The 16,072-nt window shown below is 36.0% G+C and overlaps 1 protein-coding gene across 1 annotated transcript in view; it reads right to left on the reverse strand.

Moving 5' to 3' along the window:
• Positions 1-1,878: 1,878 nt before the first annotated feature.
• RECK (reversion inducing cysteine rich protein with kazal motifs) overlaps positions 1,879-16,072 on the reverse strand; it is a 1,724,192-nt gene continuing 1,709,998 nt past the window's right edge. Inside the window, exon 21 of the mRNA XM_044065108.1 lies at positions 1,879-3,115. Coding sequence (XP_043921043.1) covers positions 2,903-3,115 — 213 coding nt within the window. The 3' untranslated portion in view covers positions 1,879-2,902. The remainder of the gene's footprint in view (positions 3,116-16,072) is intronic.

Below are 16,072 nucleotides of genomic sequence, written 5' to 3' on the forward strand. Positions count from 1 at the left end.
CACCAAATCTGTAAGCTGTCCTACTCTCTACCACCTGACTCTTGCCAAAGAGGGAATAAATGGGGTGATACGGCATTGTGGGCAGGAATGAATGGGTTATAGGACTCTTATTTAGCACAGTGATATCTGGTTTTCATTTCTAATGGAATAAATATGCCAATGGGGTTAAACATGGGAGTCTCTCCTAGTCCAAGGATGTCTGGTTCTCATCCCCAAAGGACTTAATGGGGCAATTGGGGTAAACACAACATTCTTGCCTAGACCAGGGATGCCTAGCTCTCTTTCTTAATGCGAAGAATGAGCCAACTGGTTTAAAGTCATAAAACCATTTAGCAGGTCCAGGGAAGGATTAGAATTTTTCATTATACATGTTTTCCTGCTGAAGTACTGGCCGCTAATTGGCTCACTTGGAAAACCCATCTGAATTTGTAATATTTAGTATGTGGTTTAAATGATTTTGTAAGTGTCTTCATTCAAAATTCAAAATTTCACTTCACCCTTATCTCTCATCCTCTTAGGATTAAAAGTCAAAGGACTGGGCTACTGATAATGGATAAAAAACTCAACAAGGTTAATATTATTAGGGAAAGTAATTTATAATCTTAATTTCTAGTATGTTAAAAAAAAATCACCAAAATGAGCCACTTTACTTCACATTTTCAAAACTTTTCCCCAGAAAGGCATGCCACTGAACACTTGAGTGATAAGGGATTTTGACCCTTCTCAAAATTTCTGCATAAAGCCTCAGTCTCTTCTACCTCTCCTTCCCTATCCAGGCCCCAACATGTTGCTGTTGTGTCTTTCAACTTTTCCCAGTTAGGGGTCGCCACAGCGGAACTCCGGTCTGCTAATGATTGGTAGTTGATTTTTACATGCCGAGTTACCAGCCTTGATGTACAACCTTCAATGAAGGTATGCCCATTCACGCATGTCTCCACACAGAAGACGCTCTAGCTGAGAATCGAACCAGACAGTGTCTTACTGTGAGGCAACAATGCTACCACAGCACCACCACCACATCAACATAATGGTCATTAATCAAAAATGGGCCACCAGCATTACAGTATGGAGCTTTCTACCTCCACAAATGGATTAGCTAAGGATATTCAGTGCTGAATTTGTTTTTAGAAAAGGGAGAACTTTTAATAAAAATTAAGACTTGGTGCAACAGAAAAAATGAAGATGTGATGATGAAAACATTATGTGTACAAATGACTGGGTACATCTCTTACCAGTGTTTTTCATGGATGGTAATCAGAGTGTGTGCTGAAAGGGGTGACTAAGGAAATAAAGACGATACAAAGAAAGAATTTTAATTTACAGTCTCTTTCTCGCTTGTAAAGATGTTTTAAATTACTTCCCAGATCAAGGACCACAGAACTGACACTCTGGAATACACAACTTTCAAGTCCAAAAAACAGTATTAGAAGTATAACTGGTGGTTATTAGTTTTTACTAGAAAGCTACAATATTAAAATGCTATCATTGTAAAGATCATATAAATGGAGTAGAAAATTATTCCAGATACACTGAACAAATGATGCTGTGAATCAGTACAGGTATTTGCAGAGGCTCCATATCATTTATACTACTTGGAAGATTCATTATGATGAAGTACAAAATACACAATTTATCACCCTCACAATATGTCTGTCAACAAAGCAAACATATTGGATAATACTGATTTGTTTCTTTTTTAAAGAGAACTAGAATGTATAACATAAGGTTCATAACACATCAGATAATGGTTTAGCCTGCTATAACTTTTGAATGGGGTCTGTATTGCCTTTAGCTGACCTAGCACCATTTCAAATAATTCCCATAAAAATACTGCAAATAAATTAGACTGCAACATCACACAATAATGACTCAAATGCATAAGAAACAATATAATGCTCTTTTTATTATTAAAACAGCTCTTTAATTCATCCAGCTTGATAACATTTTCAAAAATAGAGAAATGCTAAAAAAGGCTTTGAGGTTGAAATGTATGCCATAAACATACACATTTTAAAAATATTACATTTGGCAACAAATCAAGAATTACTTTAATAACATTTTATAAAGCTGCCTGTTGTAATAATACTGAAATAAAACACTTCATATAAATGATAGGCTTAGGTGCATGAGGAAATTTTTTTTACGAAAACACATACACTGTAAAATCTAGTATATTTAAAATTAATACTTCATCAGTCAACATGCAAATACAGCAATACAAAGAATGGCACTTGATAAATATATAGATTGGCATCTTGAATGCATCCACTAAGGATTGAAACATAAAATTGCATTCAAGTTTACAAAAGATTACAAATTATTGCATTTGTCTACAAATACACACAAAAACATGAGACATATATAGAACGATTTTATATAAATGATTGTCATATCGTAGTAATGGCTTTTCGTTTTTCTTCATATTAAAAATACAATGTCTTCAATAAAAGACCACAATAAAGTAATACTCATTTCATTGTGAAGGATACAATAAGACCAATAGCAGCAGTTTATAATTTTCAAACTTAAAATACAAATTAGATTAATACAACAAAATGTGAGAATTTTTTGGTCTTAGTACTAGGACCATTTCTGGCACCATAATCAAATATTGTATTGTCCATATCAAAACTTCATTTAATAAAATACAAATCTTTTTGGATTGTTGGAAAAAACAACAAATTTAAATAAAACACAGCAGCAGAACATGTATGACAAAGCAAACTACTGGGAGGGCAAAAATGTGTTCTTTTACTATATATTTAGGATGAACCTGTACACTGCGGCTGTTTATTTAAGTACACTTTACTGCATTTTTTTATTTTCACCTGCATTAAAACTCTCTTCCCACATTGTGAGATAGACGATATCCATTTCATCTTACCCTTTACAAAAAAAGCAGTTACAGCACCCCTATCTCAAACAGACTAAGTATAAAGCTTACAAAAAGTGCAAACACTAAAGGGATAGTCATGATGCTACAAGAGGAATGGCTTAAAGAGACATGCACTTGTGATGTGATCAGTGCTGATAAAGGCACATAGGATATGAGCGTTGGGCTGTCAGAATTTATCAGAGAATCAATTTTTTCAGCTTCTGTATTGCAGGCTTCAATCTGAAAATAAATTAATATTATTTAGTTAGAGAACTAGGCAAAATTGATAACTATTACAAAATAACTTCTCTGTTATGGAACATTTTAATTTTATTGAGTAAGGTATTGTATATTCTGTGAAAACAAAAGAAAAACATGAGACAGATACAAAACACTCATCTCTAGTTCTCAACTACTGTATGTATATTTACACATGCATCTTCATTCTTTATATAGTGTGTATTTAAGCCCCATACATATGCATGAGGACATGTAGGTGGTTGGTGTGACAAAGCAAGATCCAGAGGACAGGAAGAAATGGAAACAGATGATCTGCTGTGGCGACCCCTAACGGGATTAGCCGAAAGGAGATGATGACAGATGCATAAACTCAAGACTATCACTGATTCTGTATATAGCACACATTTCCAGTAAATGAGAAGGAAAGAGGAAACAACATTGTAATGAAGACAAACAGTATTTCTGTTTCATTCTCCAGGACAAATAAAGCAAGCTGTTTTGTTTTTTACTTTGTGCAGTTAACATGTGTGTGAGGACCAGGCCTGTTAGCTGTTGTTTCATTGACCATGTATCATAATAAAACAATCTTCATCAAGCTCAGTATCAAGCTGTATGAACTTGGCTTAAATTTCTAATAGTGAAGCTAGAAAACAACACATTTCTTCACTGGCTACAGCTAGTGCTTTGAGTAATTTAATCAGTCATTTGTAAGCCGTCTTATTTTCTCAAAGGATATTTTCGCACACTACCTCATTTACTCCAAGAATGCCATATAGTTGTCTATTATAGGTGGCACAGTGACATACTGTTATCACTGCTGATACACAGCCCTTGCCTCTCTCATTTGATTCCCATCTGCAGTGTATTGCTTTTCTTTGCAGCTTCCCTGTTCATGTGGGTATTCCCTGGGGTTTCTGGTTTCCTTTCCTTTTAAAAAGGCCTGTTAGCAGGCAAAATGTCAATACTAAAACTGTCTCTAAGTGTGTGTGTGCATATGTGTGTGTGTGTGTGCATGTGTGTGTGTGTGTGTGTGTGTGTGTGTGTGTGTGTGTGTGTGTGTTGTGTGTATGTGTGAATATGTGTGTATGAATGTGTGTGTCTTGTAATGGAGTGGAGTTCGTTTTGGCCTTGTACCTTTTGCTTGCTCTGTTCCTCAGTGACAATCAATCAAGAATGCATAATAAACTAAAACAAAAAGCTCCAGAAATGTATAAAATGGGTATAAGAAAAGAATAAGTGAATGTCATGTTTTTACTGTTTTCATTTGTAGCCAGTTTCATAACTTCCATATACAGAAAAACATATAACTTACATGCCGATAAAAATGTGCGTCTCACAAAGTTTGCCAAATTTCTTGCCTAATGAAAAAAACCTGTAGCTCTTTGTTTATCAATATCTTATATATCTCATTAAACTTTTTACCTGTCCCACACAATTTTGAATCAGAATTTTTCCACAGATATGTTAATAATGCTATTCCTTGTGTCTACAATCCTCCCTATAAAAATAATACTAATAATACCAGCTCTGCACCATCTTTTGCCTTTAAACTGTAAGCCCATGAACCTTTACAGATCCTCATCAGAAAGTTGCTGCCCCCATAAACTTTAACTACTTAAGTTATCTATCATGTCTCTTCTCTTCCACTTTTCTCTGTAGCTTATATATACATGTCCTTTACTCTCTCTTCTTGTATGTCTTGTCATGCTGACATAGCATAACTTTTAATGAATCCTCTAATCTGTCATCATATTTACAGAGGGAGAAACTCAAGAAATACATGCTTTTGGTGAAGTTTCACTAACTATCTAAACAGAAACAAATACATTTATTTTTTCTACTACTGATGCCTTTTTCAATGGGCCCAATAATTTCTGTAACTTTCCTTAAAGTAAATGCCCATAATCACATAACCTGATAATATTTTGCCAAGGTCCTATTCCATGTTGCTGCCATTACCCACTATGTAATTTTTCCTTGTGTTTTTATTACTATGAATCATTATTACCATTCTAAGCACATAAACTTTGCTGGGATAAAAATAGGACCTGTTGGAGACAGCTATTTATCCCAGAGACTACCCCTTCTCTAGTACAGGCTCTCCATCCATGTGGAAGCTGAGTTCCTCCCAAACCCAAATCAAATATAATTTGGGCAACTGGATGGGGAACTAGAAATTTAACTGTGGTTTAACACCTATGTCTCTAATGGACAGTGGTAGCACATGAACAGTTCATCTCCCAAGCCCCTGCTTGTAAATGTTTCATCTCTCAATCCCTGTTTACATTACCAAGGATATCAGAACTTATCAGAGATTTGGGATGCATGGCTAGTCTTAAAAATTCCCCAGTGGATGTCAGCCGAGTATATACCTATGAACCTATTATCTATTATATGCATATCACTGTAACTTTACAAAATTTCCTCATGTTATTGTATCAACCCCTTTCAATAAATTCCCCTTCTGCTTCAGTCTTTCCAGTGTACTCTGGTACCTCCATCCATCTCCAGGTCTGCCAGCCTCTCCTAGAATCCCTGGACTATTTCTGTTCTACACCCAAGGATGGGTCCAGCATGGAACCTAATGGCATACTGGGAGGTTATACCACTGACTGCCTCCACTTTAGTATTTCTTTCATTTTTATGAATTTTATGTTCACCTGTTGCATTCAAGGGCTATTATCCTCCGTTAACACACCTCTCCATAGGGAACATCTAAAAGAACGTTGTTTCCCCAGATGGGCACATTCATCCTTCCCTATCATAGTATCAGACACCGAAGTGACTAATTGAACCCAAGGTCACCTGGCCCATAGTTAGGGCTTCATCTATTGTGGGTCCATCAACCCTGATTTTGGTGCCACTGTTGTTGTAGATCTCTGTGTCACCACTCACTCCTAATATTTATACTAACATTAAAGAGGATTCATTCCATAAGTGAAACATATGGCTCATCACGTCTGATATATTTTTGTTATGTTGACAGGTTAAAGCATACTGAGCCTATTACTATCTTCAAAGACTCAGGCTGTAACTTATATCTACTAGAGAAACTCTGGCCATAACACTGGAAGATGCCCTCAGATTTTTCCTGATAAGGGTCGTGTGATCTCTAAACCTACCTGAATTACTAACATCTCAAGCTAATTGTGCCTCATTTTAATATATCATATGAATGATGGCACATCAGAAGTGCAGTGCTCCCTCATTGTTAAATGGCGCTGTCAGTACTGCAGTGAGTTCAAGTGCATAGTGTAAGGTCAGAACTCACAGCATTATGATATTCTGTTATCAAAGGTTATATGTATCCTGCTGGCTTCAGACACTGCAAAAAGTAAATTTCCACTTATTAATTATGGATTCCATTCAGTAATATACATTAGTCTGATGAGCCTGATCTGCAAGGCCATGGAATGTATTATCATGGAACTTATAAACAAAGACATTGGCAACCTTCAAACACTGGATCCCACCCAGTTTGGGTTTGTGAAGGGCCAATCCTGTCTCCTGAACCTGATGGATTTCTTTGAATCAGTTTCCAGAGCCATGGACAAGGGTAAGGGGGTCTACACAGACTATCTGGACCTCGCCAAGTCCTTTGACACCATCCCCCACTCTGGAATCATAGATAAACTTACTAAGCTGGGCATTAATCCCTATGTCACTTGATGGGTTGCCAACTGGCTTACAGAAAGAACCCACACTGTAAAAGTAGCCGACTCCAAATCCAGCTCCAGACAAGTGACACGTGGAGTACCTCAGAGTTTAGTCCTGGGACCGGTCTTATTTGGCATCTACTTCTCTGAAGTACAGGCCATCACTAAGGGACTCTGGCTAACAAAGTTCACAGATGACTGCAAACTGGGAGCCATTATTGAATCCCCAAATGATGTGGATACTCTACAAAAAGGCATTACAGAAACAGATGCTTGGTGCCAGAGCCATGGGCTCAAGCTCAATGCCAAGAAATGTATAGTTATCCCCTTTGGGAAAAAACATGTACCCATGAATTACCACATAAATGGCAGTACACTAAACACCGAAACTGTGATGAGACTTAGGGACACAGGTGGACAGTGGTCTCACCTTTGATAACCACATCACCACAAAAGTCAGGAAATCCTTCTATGTGGCACACCTCATCACTAAGGACTTTTCATCGAGAAAAAAGGAGGTCATTGTCCCAGTGCACTCATCCATCATTACATCCATTATAGAATACAACACCCCATCTGCCACAATTGGAAAGGCCACAGAAATACCTCACTAAAAGAATCACAGGCCTAATGCAGATGACCTACGCTAACTGCCTTAAAAATCTTCAGCTGCACTCGGTCGCATATCATCTACTCAGAGGCGATCTCTGCTTAACATACAAGGCCATGTCAAACCCAGAGCTGTTGGACATGCTACACTTAAAGAAATCCCAATCCCTCAGAGCCACACGCTCCAGGGATCTAAACCTTGTCATCACAATAAACAAAACATGCTGGAAGGATAAGTTCCTGACCCAGGGACTCCCTAGACTCTGGAATAGACTGCATATACATGTCAAGCAGAGCACTTCTTTGGTCCTCTTTAAAAGGAACCTTGATGATTGGATGGGTGAAGGGAAATTCACTCCAGGGATCACGTCAGTAGCCCTGCTGGACAGGGGTTCAGGGAAGAAAATAGTGTGGGAAGAAACAGCCAGGGAATTGTTATGGCTAGGCTTCTATAGGCCCTAGGGCCGATAACCTAGTACCAACCTATGAACCTATTATCCTGTATATTTTCATCCAAGGCAGTATTGGATCCATTCCAAATTTAGATAACTTGCATATCCCTTTGTGTGGGACTATATTCAATTCCTTACTTAAGTTCTGGCAGTCCAAATTCACAGCCTTCTGCATAGTCTATTACTTTAATGACACTATGGAGATATGATTATTAAAAAACAAAAGACAAAGCATAAAGCAGTCTCTGTAGAAAAAAATCACTGCAGGATATATGGAGTATGAAGGTTGGACCCATTAACTCTGTGGGTGAATGTCACTGGAAGTAAGCAAACTAGAATTTCTAGTGTTTCTTGCTGTTATAATTCTATACACAATCAAGCCATTTAAAATGATGTACCTTACTTTTTAAATGACTCCATCATATTTCAGCAGTCTTTCCTTGTCTCAGCTGTTTTACTAAAGTAGTTCAGCAGTGATGTTTTGGACAGGTACATGTTTAACATACTGACACATATGTAGTAGTACACTGTATTAGTTTACTTTGTCATATTAAGGCTGAGGGAGTCATAATTTATTAACATTTTAATTTAAATTCATTAAAACTATAAAATGGAATACTAGATTCATGCATACAATTAAGTGATTCTGATATAGTTAGGTTCTGTACTGCAAGACTGTCAATCTTGTTTGCATACAGTTTTGCAATCTTAATCAATGTATTGTGATGACAGTAAGGGCAGCAAGTTCATCCTGTCTTTCTGATTAGCTATTTTTTCTTGTGGCAACTGCATTTATCACTGCCACAGAACTTTCAGATTAGCCAATTAGGATATGAGCTTCTTGATCAAATTTTAGAAGCAGTCTACAAATAATATTATGTATCACTTCTAAAAAACCTGAAATCCACAAATCTGTTTAGTTAAAATTTATATTTTTAAGAGCAGTAAACTAATATTAGTATCATAAGGTTCATTTAGATAATTTGATTTCAGAAAACAAAACTGTCCGTAGCATTCTGCCATGAATATCCTAAAAATAAATTTCAAAAGGAATGTATCTTCATAGTAAGAATATGGAATCCAGAGATAACTCTGCTATAGTTTCTTTGTATCTTGATGTGAAAACCTAGATGAAATACAATCATCCACTCTAAAGGATTCATCTTTGAGGATTCTTTGGACAATGTGGATGTGATGTTTAGTCATACTGAATAATTTGCAAATTCTTTTGAGGCAGACTTTCATTTCTATTTGACACTGCAAGCTAAATGAATTATTTCAGTGCCAAATATTTTGCTTTGCAGCATCCACTAAGTACTAAACAAATGCTTATAATTAAGATAATGTAACATGTGAAGGAACCTCATCTTCAACTTATTGATTATGAGAAAAGTTGTTTTATGTTACCTTTAAGTAAATGGTAACTGTTATATTTACCAGTTTATTCTATGTTACATTGTTGGCATTCAGGTTGCCTGTAAAATAAATATTTGTTGGCATCTACTATATAATATAAAAATGTATTATTCAAGAAACATATACATGTGTCTCTTATCTGATATATATATAAACTGGATTCCTCATATTTTCACCCCGTGCAGTACAAGTAGCAGCTGTGCAGTGCCAATTTTGCTTAAGAGAGGTCTTACCATACCAAAAAAAAATCAGGTCCAAAACAGTCCTCAAGGTATGTCTATACTTGTGGATTGCATTTGCCTGTTTACATTGTATCTTTTGGCTTTGGTTTCAGTTTATGGTCCTTGTCAGGATAAGTCGGGTTCTTTACACTCTTACACCTGCTGGCTGGTTTTGGTAATCATGAAATTATTAAGTGTGGTGACTGGAATTTGACTCCGGGTTCTGACTTTTGGGAAACGAGATCTTATTTAATTCTAGTCATAGTAGCGATCTTGGTTTATAGTGGATATAAGCCAGACATATGGCATGTTTGATCCATATTACGGTATTTTTCTAGTAGCTAAAGACTATACTTTCTTCTTACCCTTCAATAAAACTTAGTCAAGAATTTATTTCTTTTTTTGCTATTGAAATAATTTTTTTTAATTTCAGCCCTTATGTAGCACCAAACCAGATGTTTTTTGGGTGACTCTTAAAAAATCACTTAAAAATCAACATTCAGACTAACCCACTGTTTTGTTAAGAAAAGCATATATGAGTGAAATGATGAGCATAGAACTTTATCAAAGAACGATTACAGATTAAAATCAAATATAATAAACAATTATATAGAATTCCATACATTAACAAGCAAGCAAGAGATATATAAACAGTGTTGCAGAGCACAATATTATGGATGTGTAATCCTTTTTTTTGTTGTCTTCCTGTATTGCTTTGGTATGAAAGTTGCTTTCTGATAGTATCACAAGGTTGATTTCACACTGCTCTGATTTTGAATTTCACATAATTATGCATTCATGCTTTACTATATTCACCAAACTATCCTGTATATTTGAATGTGCAGCATACTTTTGCTTCTATAAAGCTTAAGTACTTTATTATTTTGCTTAGAATATCCCCATATTGTTAATGATTTTGTGTTGTTCTCTGTCTTGATTTTATATTATTTTTTTAAGTTATACTCACCTTTTAGAATCAACCTCTAACATTTCAGTAATGCTTACCACAGTATTAAATCTCTAAAAACTGTTGTCCTTAAGACTGTTATATATAAAGAGTATTTATTGCATTTATAATAATGCCTTCAAAATGCCCACTTTTCAGTGCTTGACTGTCTGTTTACACTTAATAACAAACTTTGCTTGCTGATAATTCTACATGCCCATTTATTGTAATATCTGGCCTTTTGTCATTTTCACTATGCTGGATAACCTTTCTTGTATTAAATTTGAAGTTGTAGACCTCTTCTTGTTAACTTGTGCCTAAAGCATCCATTTTTCCAGTCACTCCTTCGTGTCCTATCACTTCCTCCCACTTTCACCATTTCTTCTGGTGATGTTTGCCTCTTCATTCCAGCAATGCCTTCCTTTCTTGTTCCTTTACCTTACTCATTAATTCTAGTACCTCTGTAGTCATAGGTTCCCATTCTGATTTCTATTTTTTTCAATTACTTTTTTGCCACTATAGGTATCAGTGATATTAACATCTTGATATCTTCCAAGACCTGCATGTGTCTTATCCAAATAGATAACAATCAGCTTCCTTGAACTCCCATGTACATCATAATACTTTCTCCACCGGTCTTTGCAGGTCTTTTTGGAATTTCTCAGGTTTACTGTATCCCTGAAAATATGTTTCCAATCTTCCAAATGTTTTTTCTTACACCACCAATACCTCAACTCCAATCCTTTCCTGGGAAATTTTTACTTAACCTGCTTGGAGCATAGAAATATTTGTTCAAACATTTCCACACAAGTATTCTAAATTTCCTTGATTCAGTTGTTTTCCTTGGGGCCATACAGATTTTATTCCAGTCATGTTTTATCCCAAAATCTTTTCCCAACTCTGTATCATTTTACCCCTGATCTTTTCTCCTTTATTGTTTATAGTCTACTTACAAGTTTATCTCTTCTGTCTTCTGCTGTTCATGCTTCTACTAAAATCTGAATCACTACAGGCATTTCTAGATGTTTTCTTTTCTTTTCTCCATTATATTGTTTCAAGTCCCTAAGTAGTCCTTTGTATTGCATCCATTCACTTTTGTCTATGTTATACCTCTCTAACACCTTCGTACATTCCATAATCCTTTCACACTCATAATTGTTCTCAGTAGTGCATTTTTCCTTTCATTTATCCACCAATACTTTGCCAATGAAATGTCTAACAATTTACCTAGCCCTATAGGTTTTACCAGAATCTTTCTTTACCCCTTACAACTTCATCATGGATTTTGTGAATGATCCTTACAAGAACTTTCATTGTTTTCCCAAACTATTTCTTGAGACCATAAATGTATCCTTTGTGCTATTTGCCCACCCCCCCCTTGCCTAAGCAACACTCACTTCTAAATTGAGTTATAAAATTTTTAAGTAATTTATCAGTCTAAATTCAGTAGCTTTACAATAATCTTCCATGTCTGATATAGCCTGACCACCATTACTTTCTGGCACAATCATTTGGCTCTAGTCTACTCTTGGCCAATTTCTTTCCCAGATATATCTGGCCACTTCTCTTCTCATCTAGTGCCAGCTTTCCTTTTCTAATATATATATCTTGGAATGTGGTCTTGTGCTTCAATTATCAGTTTTGTGGATTTGACCCTAGCAACATTTTGGTTTTGTGTTGTTCATGGTTGCTGGAATTTGCTTGGTGGGCTAAATCTATTTTTGCCACTTTCCACCTTTTCAGCATTGCCCTTATTTTTGTCTCACTTCCGTTTAAATTTATCTTGACAAATCCCACATGTTTTTTTTTTATCTATATCTCTACATATCATAGCCTGTAATATCCTCAAAGACTTGGCTATTCTTGCACTAGATTATAGGTAGGCTCATAGTTTCTCACATACTGTTTTAGTTTTATCTTCATTAACCATATATCTTGATATTACAGTAAATTGTCTTAGCATTTTAAATAATCTCAGTATGTCTCTATATGAATTAATGAAATATAGGATTACATTGTTAGCAAACATCGTTAGCTTCTATTCCCCATTATACAATGACCCCCCATTAATATTCAAAAACGTGCATGCTGATTGGTCAGCGTGCATGTTGTAAATCAGAGTTATAGTAATGGAAAAAGGTCCAGTCACCTGGACTTTTTCCATTACTATAACTCTTTTTTACAGCAACGGAGAACGCAAGATCTCCGTTGCTTCACACTGTCTCGCTATGTTAAACGAGTTTAACATAGCGAGACAGCTTTTAAAAAAGCAACAGAGATTCTCCTTTGATTTTTTTAAAGCTGTCTCGCTATGTTAAACTCCTTTAACATAGCGAGACAGGTTGTAAAAAGCAATGGAGATATTGCTTTCTCCGTTGCTTTTTTCAAAACTGTCTCGCTATGTTAAATGGGTTTAACATAGTGAGACAGCTTTAAAAAAAGCAACAGAGATTCTCCGTTGCTTTTGTTAAAGCTGTTTTGCTATGTTAAACCCACTTAACATAGCGAAACAGTTTGTAAAAAGCAACAGAGATCTTGCTTTCTTTGTTGATTTTGCCCACAGCTCTGATGTACTGCATAGGCATACGCATGCGCAGGACATCAGAACTGCCACAAGATACCAGACAGCTGCAGAAGGGCAGCAAGGAGGCATTATACAATGCCATTATTTAAGAAAAGCAATTTTTTTCTTAAATAATGTCATTGTATAATAGCAATAACCCACTTCTGGGGGTGGATAATGCTGGATTTACCCATGGTTGTCTTTGTTTGGCCACTCGGGCTTCGCCCTTGTGACCAAACCACACCAACCATGGGTAAATCCAGCATTACCCACACCCAGGCATGTGTTATTGCTATATTATGGCCTGGCCAACCCCTTAAATCAGACTATCTTAGCCTTTGTGCCAAAGGTTCCAAATAAAAGGCAAATGACAGCGGGGTCAAAGGGCACCCTTGTTTCATCCCTCAAATTCTGATGGCATACTTCCATTTATTTTTACTCTCTCTGTTACATTTCTATAAATCTCTTGCACTTATCCAATAAAACATGTCAGCAATCTCATTCTATGCATCACCTCCCAAAAATATCTCCAGTGTACCCTATCACATACTATTTCAGCAATTAATCCCAAGATGACAAGGGTCTTCCCTTTTTCTTCAGCCTCCAAAAGTATTATATTAGTCTGTAATATATTGTCAAACATTTTTCTACTCTTTAAAAAAGCCACATTGATCCCTATTAATTATTTTAAGGAGTAGTATGGTTAATTTGTTTGCACTATTGCTGTAAAATACTTTATAGCTGTGGTTTAGCACAGTAATTGGTCAGTATGGTCCTGGTGTTGTTGAGCCTTTTCCTCTCTTTAATATTATTGTGATTACTTGCCTTCTTCCATGTTTCTGGAATCTCCCTTTTAGAATACTATTTAAATAACTTTTGCAAAGCTTGCTTTAATTTCTCTTTACTGTCTTTCTATACCTCTATTGGTAGTCTGTCTCATCCTGCTGATTTACATCTCATGTTTGCCCTTATAATCTCCTTTATTTCCTGCTCTATAACACAGTTTACTAGCTCATTCCCTTCTTTATGAGATTTTATTGATAGTTTTAGTTCACTTAGGAACCCCTTCCATTGCATGCTTTGAATTCTCATTGTCGTTCAGCATCTGGAATAGTTTTCCATAGTAATCTGCAAGCACCCTACTTACCTGTGCTGGATCCTTGATCATCCTCCCTTTTCCAGTGTCCCTCACTTTTCCAATAATTATTTACATCTTTTGCTGTTTTAATCTACTAGATATTATTTCTGAAGTTTGGGCATGTTTGCAAAACATGTTTACTCTAACAGCATCTACCTCCTCTTGACTGCTTCTCCCAAGTCTAGGTCTCTTAATTCTTCTTCTTCCTTTATTCTAGTTTGTATTTCTAAATCCAGACTCTCTGCTTCCAAATCCACCTTTCTTCCTCCTGTAATATCTCTGTAATTCTGTCATTGGCATCATCCAAAATCTTGTCACCTGGGTCTGCTAATTTAGTATTGTTTCTAGCATACTCCTCTATTAGAATTTTCAGCACAGATTTTTCTGGTTGTATTATTTGTCCAACTCCCACATGCTATCCAATGCCTATATATCTTTACTCATTCAGGAGCTCTTATTTCTCCCATCACAAGACAGAGTCCTATTCATATTCGTTAGTAGGTATTCATCCTCTTTTCTTACATATATTTGATTTAATATTGAGATCCCATACTGCCATGCATAAAAGTGGAATTTCTTCTTCTTATCATTCTATTCCCTAGGTCTACCCAGCCATGTATCTTGTGAAATTGTCTTAATAAATATCCTTCTGGCATTAATATCCTTAATCTTAGACCACTACTTACATCTACCTGATCTGTGGTTAATTTCTAGTTCCACAAGCAGCACGATTCCTTGTTGAATCTCAACTATTTGCTCCAATATCTGCCTTCCCTCTTCCCTCTTTCTCCTTGGAAGGATATACATATTTTGCAGAGTGATTCTACCCCCCAGTTACCCCCCAATTAATAGAAATCTATTATTTTTATCTTTCTTTTGGACCTAAATCTCAGTACAGCTACCTCGCTTAATCAGTGTTATCACCCCATATTTTTTCCCTCCCACTTTTCCATAAAATAGTCCTTGTTTAAACTTCTCTTCAGCAAGTCTTCATTTACTTTTTTATTTTAATGTCTCCTGTAGCATCATTATCTAACATTGTCAGTGACTAATATACTCCAACACTTTTCCAAATTTCCCCTTACCTGTGAGATCTTTCAAATGTTATGTAATCAGCTTAAGTACCATATATCAAGTAAACTTAGCCCTAACAATCTCTTTTTTCATGTTTTGTTCCAGCACTGTGACATATTCTGTATTTGCCTTCTTGTTGTCTAATATTGCGCATTTTCTTCTCTCTCTTCCATCTACATTCACAATTCTAGTCTGTGGCTCTGAGATCCAGTCATACCAAAAACATTTAAGTTTATAATATAAACTAAATACAAAGCATACGCTTTACTCACCCCATAGTGCCTTCATTAAATGTCCTTTTCTGCCTCTGCTTACTTATGACTCTTATTTTTATGTCCCTCTATTGCTCTCTCCCAGCCCCCCCCCTTCCTACTCAGGTCCATTTGGGTTCATTTTTCTCTGGTCATCTTCCCCTGCCTTTATTCCCTTATTTCTGATATTTTCCACCTTTGTATTTTGTCTGAGTCCAAGTACTGTTTTCTTAGTTAACACCCATTTGTTTTTCTGAGCTACTCATACACTTTGATATTCCCTTGTTTCCTGTCTGCTTGTAGCACTGCCTTAAATATTCCTCCTCCCAATGAAATTTAAGCATTACATATTTCCAATTAAAAGTAACATGGCCAAAACTCCTTTCAGTTAAATTGGACATAAATTGTACTTATCGCTATTACACAATTTTTAATGTCCTGCTCTTACTTAGTCCATTACCTTTCAAGTTCTTTGTAAATCAAGAACATAACAAGTTACTTACTTTTTATTATAGTCCATGTTGAATTTTATCAGCATCCTTTTCCCTTACTGATAAACAAATTAGTCATTCTGCTGCTCATTTTCTTCATGGATCAAGCTGGTGTCTCTTATAAATTCACAGCCCTAATG

The sequence above is a fragment of the Protopterus annectens genome, chromosome 3.part0 (assembly GCF_019279795.1).
Source record: "Protopterus annectens isolate FY-2018-M chromosome 3.part0, PAN1.0, whole genome shotgun sequence".
Classification (NCBI taxonomy): Eukaryota; Metazoa; Chordata; order Ceratodontiformes; family Protopteridae; genus Protopterus; species Protopterus annectens.